The 10,220-nt window shown below is 41.6% G+C and overlaps 2 protein-coding genes across 2 annotated transcripts in view; one reads left to right on the top strand and one right to left on the bottom strand.

The window, feature by feature from the left end:
- Positions 1–1,969: 1,969 nt before the first annotated feature.
- LOC129842501 (keratin-associated protein 4-7-like) lies at positions 1,970–3,118 on the bottom strand. Its single transcript, XM_055911071.1, has one exon. The coding sequence runs from the start codon at positions 3,116–3,118 to the stop codon at positions 1,970–1,972; it is 1,149 nt and encodes a 382-aa protein (XP_055767046.1).
- Positions 3,119–9,588: 6,470 nt separating this feature from the next.
- Positions 9,589–10,220, top strand: part of LOC129842495 (centrosomal protein of 76 kDa-like) — a 42,018-nt gene continuing 41,386 nt past the window's right edge. The window contains exon 1 of the mRNA XM_055911066.1: positions 9,589–9,661. Within this exon, the coding sequence (XP_055767041.1) occupies positions 9,599–9,661 (63 nt within the window). The 5' untranslated portion in view covers positions 9,589–9,598. The remainder of the gene's footprint in view (positions 9,662–10,220) is intronic.

The raw sequence follows: 10,220 nt of genomic DNA, 5'->3' as shown, positions 1-10,220 counted from the left end.
CTGGGTTCTGTTCTACTGGCAGCTGATCCATACAGCGGGTTCCACGTGGTCCGTTAGTCTGGTCTCTACCTACCGACCCACTGGCTGGGTTCTGTTCTACTGGCAGCTGATCCATACAGCCGGTTCCACGTGGTCCGTTAGTCTGGTCTCTACCTACCGACCCACTGGCTGGGTTCGTTCTACTGGCAGCTGATCCATAGTCAGGATATCTCTACTGGTGGACTTCTCACTTAGCGAGCTTGTGCAAAGTCTGCTTCTGAGGTTATATCTGATATGACAAGCTTTGGTAACCTGAGTTTGTTTTATTTAGTTGTAGTATTATTCATCTGATACTGACTGACCTGGCTGACTGGCTGGCTGACTGATGCCCAGCAGACAGTAAGGAGAAGTGATGTGTAACAGTTGCCTTGGTCTCTGTTGCGGCAGGGACAGAGAAACTCCTCTGTGTGTTGCAGCAGGTTTGGTCAAAGCACGTGCCAGTCCCAAGGTTAAGGAAATGAATGTTGTTGAAAGCAAGCAAGCTAGGTGACAATATGATGGTGGATATATCTTTTAGTTTGTTGCTTTTAAACCCCCCCCCCCACCACCACAATACTTGAATGTGCCTTTTAGGATAATCCCAGGGTTTCCATAGTAACGTGCTAGGGGAATGGAGCACGCTGTTTGCTCTTAGGACAGCAGGACAGAGTTGACTTCATATACCCTGAATGGTCATTGTCCTGTAATACTGTTGATCAAAAATAAACCGTGTGAATAACTCAAATCAGAATGTATGGTTGTGTGGCCCACAGTCGCATACCAAATGTGTTGTTAGCATGTACTAACCTAGGATGAGGTGGTCTTCTTAGAGTCCTCCTAGGTACGAAGTCCTCGTGATAGAATGACTCGTTGGTTACGTTCTTAAAGGTGCCCTATTCTCTTTATAGTGCACTACTTTTGCAAAGGGCTCTGGTCTAAAGTAGTGCACTATATAGGGAATAGGGTGCCATAGGGCTCTGGTCTAAAGTAGTGCACTATATAGGGAATAGGGTGCCATAGGGCTCTGGTCTAACGTAGTGCACTATATAGGGAATAGGGTGCCATAGGGCTCTGGTCTAAAGTAGTGCACTATATAGGGAATAGGGTGCCATAGGGCTCTGGTCAATAGTAGTGCACTGTATAGGGAAAAGGGTGCCATTTGTGACTCAAACATTGTGATACACTGGACGATCCTCCACCATTGGTTAGGGTTTAGGCAGGGAATACTGGGCCTCAGTAAATACTGGGCCTCAGTTAAATACTGGCGCCTCAGTTAAATACTGGCGCCTCAGTTAAATACTGGCGCCTCAGTTAAATACTGGCGCCTCAGTTAAATACTGGCGCCTCAGTACATACTGGCGCCTCAGTACATACTGGCGCCTCAGTACATACTGGCGCCTCAGTACATACTGGCGCCTCAGTACATACTGGCGCCTCAGTACATACTGGCGCCTCAGTACATACTGGCGCCTCAGTACATACTGGCGCCTCAGTAAATACTGGCGCCTCAGTAAATACTGGCGCCTCAGTTAAATACTGGCGCCTCAGAACAGCGTGGACCATCACATTCCATTTGTTTGTTGTTTCCCATGAGATTATGAGATTCAGGGGAGGTTTGTGTCACTGTGGAGCTGCAGTTAGAACACGACTGATGTTCTGAAAAACATCCTGAACTTGTTCAATAAAATGTATTTTTTCTAACCGTGCATGTTTATGAGTTGATCTGTTTTCAATCAGTGATGCTTCTACACAGGTCTTAGAGGGAACTGAAATCACATGTTTATTTAGAGGGAGAGGGAGAGGGGGAGAGATGTGATTGTATACAAATGTAAGCGAGGTTTGCAAATTGACCACAAGAAGCCCAAACAAATAATATTTGACTAAAACATAATTTCAGTCTACAAATGATTTGTAATTCTGTTCCATCCCCACCGACCATCCAGCGGAATAATTAATACGTGTTAATACACAGGGCCTTCAGACAGTACGTGTTAATACACAGGGCCTTCAGACAGTACGTGTTAATACACAGGGCCTTCAGACAGTACGTGTTAATACACAGGGCCTTCAGACAGTACATGTTAATACACAGGGCCTTCAGACAGTACATGTTAATACACAGGGCCTTCAGACAGTACATGTTAATACACAGGGCCTCCAGACAGTATGTGTTTATACACAGGGCCTCCAGACAGTACATGTTAATACACAGGGCCTTCAGACAGTACGTGTTAATACACAGGGCCTTCAGACAGTACATGTTAATACACAGGGCCTCCAGACAGTACATGTTAATACACAGGGCCTTCAGACAGTACATGTTAATACACAGGGCCTCCAGACAGTACATGTTAATACACAGGGCCTTCAGACAGTACATGTTAATACACAGGGCCTTCAGACAGTACATGTTAATACACAGGGCCTCCAGACAGTACATGTTAATACACAGGGCCTCCAGACAGTACATGTTAATACACAGGGCCTTCAGACAGTACATGTTAATACACAGGGCCTCCAGACAGTACATGTTAATACACAGGGCCTCCAGACAGTACATGTTAATACACAGGGCCTCCAGACAGTACATGTTAATACACAGGGCCTTCAGACAGTACATGTTAATACACAGGGCCTTCAGACAGTACATGTTAATACACAGGGCCTTCAGACAGTACGTGTTAATACACAGGGCCTTCAGACAGTACATGTTAATACACAGGGCCTTCAGACAGTACGTGTTAATACACAGGGCCTTCAGACAGTATGTGTTTATACACAGGGCCTTCAGACAGTACATGTTAATACACAGGGCCTTCAGACAGTACATGTTAATACACAGGGCCTTCAGACAGTACATGTTAATACACAGGGCCTTCAGACAGTACATGTTAATACACAGGGCCTTCAGACAGTACATGTTAATACACAGGGCCTCCAGACAGTACATGTTAATACACAGGGCCTCCAGACAGTACATGTTAATACACAGGGCCTTCAGACAGTACGTGTTAATACACAGGGCCTTCAGACAGTACATGTTAATACACAGGGCCTTCAGACAGTACATGTTAATACACAGGGCCTTCAGACAGTACATGTTTATATACAGGGCCTTCAGACAGTACATGTCTATACACCCTTTGACTTTTTCCATGTTTTGTTTTGTTACAGACTGAATTTAAAATGTAGTTTTTTTTGTCAATCAACATATATATATATATATATTTTTTTTTTTACAAATATTCTTTTTTTTTTACAAGTATTTTGTGTAGATATTTGATAAACAACAACAATGAAATAAATGTTAATCCCATTTTGTAACAACAAAATGTGGAAAAAGTCAACGGGTGTGAATACTTTCTGACAACCAGAGATATTAGAGAAAGGAGGAGATAGGAATCCCACAACCAGAGATATTAGATAAAGGAGGAGATGGGAATCCCACAACCAGATATATTAGAGAAAGGAGGAGATAGGAATCCCACAACCAGAGATATTAGAGAAAGGAGGAGATAGGATTCCCACAACCAGATATATTAGTGAAAGGAGGAGATATTAGAAAAAAGAGGAGATGGGAATCCCATAAACAGAGATATTAGAGAAAGGAGGTGATGGGAATCACACAACCAGAGATATTAGAGAAAGGAGGAGATGGGAATCACACAACCAGAGATATTAGAGATGGGAATCACAACCAGAGATATTAGAGAAAGTAGGAGATGGGAATGAGAGATGCTAAGATAATCGCCACGCAATCCCTTTTCAAAGTCGGGGTATGATGCCACGTTCTAAAAATGTCCAACTTGATAACTGGTTGTAGATATGCACGTTCGACGTTCAACCAGTTAGCAAGTCGAACGTTTCCTGAGTTCCGACAAGCACGTGAACGCAGCAATCAGGCCTGGAATTTAGTGACCATTTCTGAAGGATATTTTTGTCATATGAAACCGCTTGCATTTCTGATGCACTTTTGAGAACAGTGTATTCCCACTAATTGCTATTTTGGAACATTTGTGCATATAGCCTATTGCCTTGTGCTTTTATAATCCTGCCTTGTGGGCATCAAGCCTTCTGCCTTGTGGGCATCTAGCCTCCTGCCTCGTGGGCATCAAGCCTCCTGCCCCGTGGGCATCTAGCCTCCTGCCTCGTGGGCATCAAGCCTCCTGCCTCGTGGGCATCAAGCCTCCTGCCTCGTGGGCATCTAGCCTCCTGCCTCGTGGGCATTGCTGTGTTTTTATAATGTGAAGAAATACCCTAATAGTTTATCAACATTTTAAGCTAAACATTCTGATTCTTTTTGCATCAGCCTCATTGCTTTTTAAAAGTTTTTTCTAATGTACAGTGCTTGTATTCATTTGTGATCTGACACTTCCAAAACTGCACCAGAGTCTGTTTTTAGAAAATGTATTTCTCGTAGAGAAGGACAAGATGACCAATAGAATCGTTGAACTTTTGTACTACGGGGGATAGTACTATTACCTGGCAGTAATAGTGGAGAAACCTGCCTGTTTTCATCGATAGTATCCAACATAATGTGACTTTTCTAAAGCTAAACGATATTACAGAGAATAAGTTAATTATTAAAGATTTGTAATGTTGTACTTCTTCATGAAATTCAATGCTAATGTTGTGCTTTTTGAGCTAGCGCCCAATGGACTCCCACTGGATGCGTTCCAGCAGATCACTGTTGTGACTCGCTGACTACATGTCAAATGTATGAAATTGACTAAAAAAAAGCATGTGATTTTAAAGGTCATGGAGTTTTGACTGCAGAGTTCCTGCAGTTGCTCTTTAGCAACTTCATCCTGCAGCCATCGCCTGCATTGTGGGAGGATCTGTCATCAACCAATCATTTAAGGTGTTTTTTGTATGACCCATGCGAATGTGACCGAAAGACATGACTGAAACAGGAACCCCTTACAGAAATGTACCGTGGTGCTTTCACTGATACCATGGTATAGTCTGAATCATGGAAATGTACTGTTAGGTTCTTATATTTCAGAGTAAATAACTCACGGACACTAGAGAAGCTTTAACTAAGTTTAATCATTCCCAAAGGTTCTGTACAGCTGTAATCAGACAGCAAAACATTTATATCTTCACAGTTTATATACCTCCTACTGAAGACACTCCTCCTCCTTACAGTTTATGGCTCCACATGAAGCCAATAAAGAGGGTAACAGGATAACAAACATTTATTACTGCCTTAAGAGAATCTGTCCTCACCTCCAAGACCTCAACCTCTCCTTCCTCTAATCCACAGATGTCCATCTGTCTCCCTTGTGTCACTCGTTGCTCTCCTCTCACCCCCCCCCCCCCCCCCAATCACATTCCGAAGCCCTCTTTCTTTCTTCAGAGAACCATTAACTTCTAACATGACACCCATTCTCTTTCATTTCCTATCATTAATTTACTACCTCAATGATCAAAGTTTAGCCAATTCCAACAGTACCATGGTTTTAGCCTTGAAATATGATGGTACTACCATCGTGCTGGCATTGTACCTAAATATTACCATGGTATTAGCCTATGATGGTACTACCATGGTGCTGCCATTGTACCTAAATATTACCATGGTATTAGCCTATGATGGTACTACCATGGTGCTGCCATTGTACCTAAATATTACCATGGTATTAGCCTATGATGGTACTATCATGGTGCTGCCATTGTACCTAAATATTACCATGGTATTAGCCTATGATGGTACTACCATGGTGCTGCCATTGTACCTAAATATTACCATGGTATTAGCCTATGATGGTACTACCATGGTGCTGCCATTGTACCTAAATATTACCATGGTATTAGCCTATGATGGTACTACCATGGTGCTGCCATTGTACCTAAATATGACCATGGTATTGCGTCCTTTATACCATGGTATAGATGTGGATCATGGAAATGTACCGTGGTTTTAAACTGCATTATACAGTCTACCTATAGTAATGCACAATTATTAGAAATGGTACTACCAATTATTATATGGTACCATCTTTATTAATTGTGTATTACTGAAGTACAATGGCAGTATAATGCATTACATTAATAAACACCTCAAGGTCCAAAGAGGTTGGTTGGCATTTCAGTGACCAGTTGTGAAATAAGTCCTCAATACTTGATTAAAGTAAAGATACCTTAATAGAAAATGACTCAAGTAAAAAGTAAAGTCACCCAGTAATGTTACTTGAGAAAACATTTAAAAGTATTTGGTTTTAAATATACTTAAAGGTAAAAATATAAATAATTTCAAATTCCTTATATTAAGCAAAGCAGACGGCAAAATGTTCTTGTTTTTAACATTTGCGGATAGCCAGGGGCACACTCCAACATAATTTACAGAAGATGCATTTGTGTTCAGTGAGTCTGTTAGATCAGAGGCAGTAGGGATGACCACGTGTTCTCTCGATACATGTGTGGATTGGACCGTTTTCCTAACAAGGGAAAATGTATGGAGTAAAAAAGAAAATTTTCTTTAGGAATGTAGTGAAGTAAAAGTTGTCAAATGTAAATACTAGTATGAGCAAGTTTCTGATAAGGTCAGAGGCAGGCTGCTATTGTTGATCCTAGTTTGTCTGTAATGTCAAAGAAAAAGTGATCATACTTATGTATTGATATCGTTTTTTTTGCTCATGTTTGGGTTCCCTGTGTTGCCAACCTGAAATCTGAGAGATATGGTATCTTAATCTTTGTCATGTTTTAATCATTTACAGTATTTATCGTCCAGGGGTGTAGCGCTTGTTTCGGTCGGCAGAGGGAGCCGGTCTCTCTAGTGGTCTCTTCCGGTACTCTCTCTCTACAGCGGCTCTCTCACCAGCCTGCCTCGTCAGCTGAATGACAGAGACAACTGACAACCGGAGAGACAAACACCAGATAAACTAATATATTTTAAACGTTTTCAGGGTGAGCAAGTTATAAAGCATATGGTATGAAACACCAAGAAGCAGAGTGTAATGGTATATTTTTTGACGTTTTGATAGCTTCTATGCTAACGGATGAACTAATTAAACTAACGTCGGCTAAAGTTAGCTCCAGTCAAGCTAGCCTGGGGGTGTCATGGCAACAGGACCAACGAACGGTCGTTCACACAGAAACACATAACTTGCTGTTTTTAGGGATATGTTGAGAAGTATATGATGAAAATGTCTCTGAGATAAGATGAGGATGTATACTTTTTTACAAATTGTTTAGAGTATGTTGGCTATTTAGAATTGAGTATCCAAGTCAGTTGAATAAGAGAGAGAAAACTGAAAACTGCATTGAAGAGAGAACCACCTGATAAACTATTTTAAATCTTCAAGGTTTCAGACTCCCTTCATTCCTCTCACCATACCCTATCCAGGTCCCAAGGTTTAATAGGGTACACTACTAGACCCTGTCTGCTGGGGTTTTTCACTATGAGTTAATAGGGTACACTACTAGACCCTGTCTGCTGGGGGTTTTCACTGAGTTAAAGGGGTTTAATAGGGTACACTACACCACTAGACCCTGTCTGCTGGGGTTTTTCACTGAGTTAAAGGGGTTTAATAGGGTACACTACACCACTAGACCCTGTCTGCTGGGGTTTTTCACTGAGTTAAAGGGGTTTAATAGGGTACACTACACCACTAGACCCTGTCTGCTGGGGTTTTTCACTGAGTTAAAGGGGTTTAATAGGCTACACTACACCACTAGACCCTGTCTGCTGGGGTTTTTCACTGAGTTAAAGGGGTTTAATAGGGTACACTACACCACTAGACCCTGTCTGCTGTGGGTTTTCACTATGAGTTAATAGGGTACACTACACTACTAGACCCTGTCTGCTGTGGTTTTCACTGTGAGTTAATAGGGTACACTAGACCCTGTCTGCTGTGGGTTTTTCACTATGAGTTAATAGGGTACACTACTAGACCCTGTCTGCTGTGGGTTTTCACTGAGTTAAAGGGGTTTAATAGGGTACACTACTAGACCCTGTCTGCTGTGGTTTTCACTATGAGTTAATAGGGTACACCACTAGACCCTGTCTGCTGTGGTTTTCACTATGAGTTAATAGGGTACACTACTAGACCCTGTCTGCTGGGGTTTTTCACTGTGAGTTAATAGGGTACACTACACTACTAGACCCTGTCTGCTGTTGTTTTTCACTATGAGTTAATAGGGTACACTACTAGACCCTGTCTGCTGGGGTTTTTCACTATGAGTTAATAGGGTACACTACTAGACCCTGTCTGCTGTGGGTTTTCACTGAGTTAAAGGGGTTTAATAGGGTACTAGGCCTACGCTTTGCCTTTGCAGAGCGAGTAGTCAATGTTGCATTATGTGAGTACCATAAATTACTACGTTTTTGGTCACTTTACCCCCAAAAACGGTGGGACACAGACCATCATAATACATTGTATACAACTCCCATGCTTTCATGTTTCACTACATGCTGCTAGTACAAAACCATGGTGTTTTATTCATTGAAGTACCATGGTTCATGTTTACCATGGTAGCTAATAACATGTAAAAATGTTTTATGGTCACTACCATGGCAGCAAAATACATGGTATTTTCCTGCCATAGTAGTACAATGAAAAAACTACCATGGCACGTTCATGTTTTTTTGGTCACTACCATGGCAGGAATATACAATGGTATTTGCACCAGTACTATGGTATTTTCCTACCATGGTAGTGCCCCAAAAACCATAATAGTAACGTTACCATGGTATTTTTTATTTCATTGTACTACCATGGTACATTTTTGTAAGGGACCAACTTTGCCACGATTCATGTACAGTGAAGAAATCCAAATAAATGTGATATTTGAGGCTCTCTCAATGATTGATTGTATAATGTACCCACATTATTTCAGCTTGTGAGTGTGTGATATGGGGGTTGGAGCTATGTTAACTTCTAAACAATGGCCACAGCGCCATGTCGACCTGAGCCTTGCTGTCGAAAAACCATATTAGTGTCCGACTTTCATCAGTTGCAGAAACACCTCCGCTGAATTCACTCCCCTCAACTCTCGTTTTCAGTCGGTTGTTTTCGCCTTTACGGGCATTGCACGGCGCGGCACGTCGACGACGCATGGACAACGTACACAATGGGCGTTTCACATCTCCTGAAAAGTATCTCTGAGAAAACTACAATCAGTTCTCAAACTACAAACTGGTCCTTGTGGGTCCTTCTATAACCGAGTATTTTATCGCTGACGATTTATAGAAATGTTAAATATTTAATGAAAATATAGCAAATACACGTTAAACAAGACTCAGTCTTCAAAGTGATGGATTTATCTAATACTTGGTGTGATTATTGTTATTTAATGGAATGGTTTTGTCCTTAGTTGAGACTTTAATTAGACTAACCACTTCAGGCACTGAGGAGGACACATCCCCGCTTCCTTTTCCGCCACACAGTTTAAACTGACAGTTATTGTTGTGGAGGTCTGGGATTGAAGTTTTTGCAGATGGATTTTCCGATCCTTCGTGTTATTCAGGCAAATAAGATAAGACAACTAATAACCCATTTACATATAGCACTTCTTACCACACTTACAGTGTAGTGTTCATTTAGTAAAACAGGCGAAACGCGGGTGGAAGTCTGCGGAGATGTCTCTGCCACCGGAGAAAGCATCTGAACTAAAGCAGATCATACACAACCATCTGATCAAGGTAGCTAGTTACCGAAGCATTTAAACAAAACACATCCATTTTCATGACCAATCTGATAGCTTATGTGTTCAATACAATGGCGCTAGCTACTTGGAATTGGTACCACGACGTTTCTCTTACTGATAGAGAACACGAGCTAAAACATGAATAGACATACAGTTGGAGTCATTATAACTCGTTTTTTAACCACTCCACAAATTTCTTGTTAACAAACTATAGTTTAGGCAAGTCGGTTAGGACATCTAACCGACATCAATGTTGTGGCAAAACGGCTTAAGGACAACAAAGTCAAGGTATTTGAGTGGCCATTACAAAGCCCTGACCTCAAGCTCATAGAAAATTAGTGGGCAGAACTGAAAAAGCATCTGCGAGCAAGGAGGCCTACAATCCTGACTCAGTTACACCAGCTCTGTCAGGAGGAATGGACCAAAATTCACCCAACTTATTGAGGGAAGCTTGTGGAAGGCTACCCGAAACATTTGACCCAAGTTAAACAATTTAAAGGCAATGCTACAAAATAATAATTGAGTGTATGTAAACTTCTGACCCACTGGGAATG

This window comes from Salvelinus fontinalis, unplaced genomic scaffold (assembly GCF_029448725.1).
Source record: "Salvelinus fontinalis isolate EN_2023a unplaced genomic scaffold, ASM2944872v1 scaffold_0044, whole genome shotgun sequence".
Classification (NCBI taxonomy): Eukaryota; Metazoa; Chordata; class Actinopteri; order Salmoniformes; family Salmonidae; genus Salvelinus; species Salvelinus fontinalis.
Note: the sequence above shows the minus strand (reverse complement) of the source record. Positions and strands in the feature narration are given on the sequence as shown.

What these genes read in the sequence shown, in the direction of transcription:
- LOC129842501 (XM_055911071.1), bottom strand. Translation starts at nt 3,118, where the DNA reads ATGTACTGTCTGAAGGCCCTGTGTATTAACATGTACTGTCTGAAGGCC.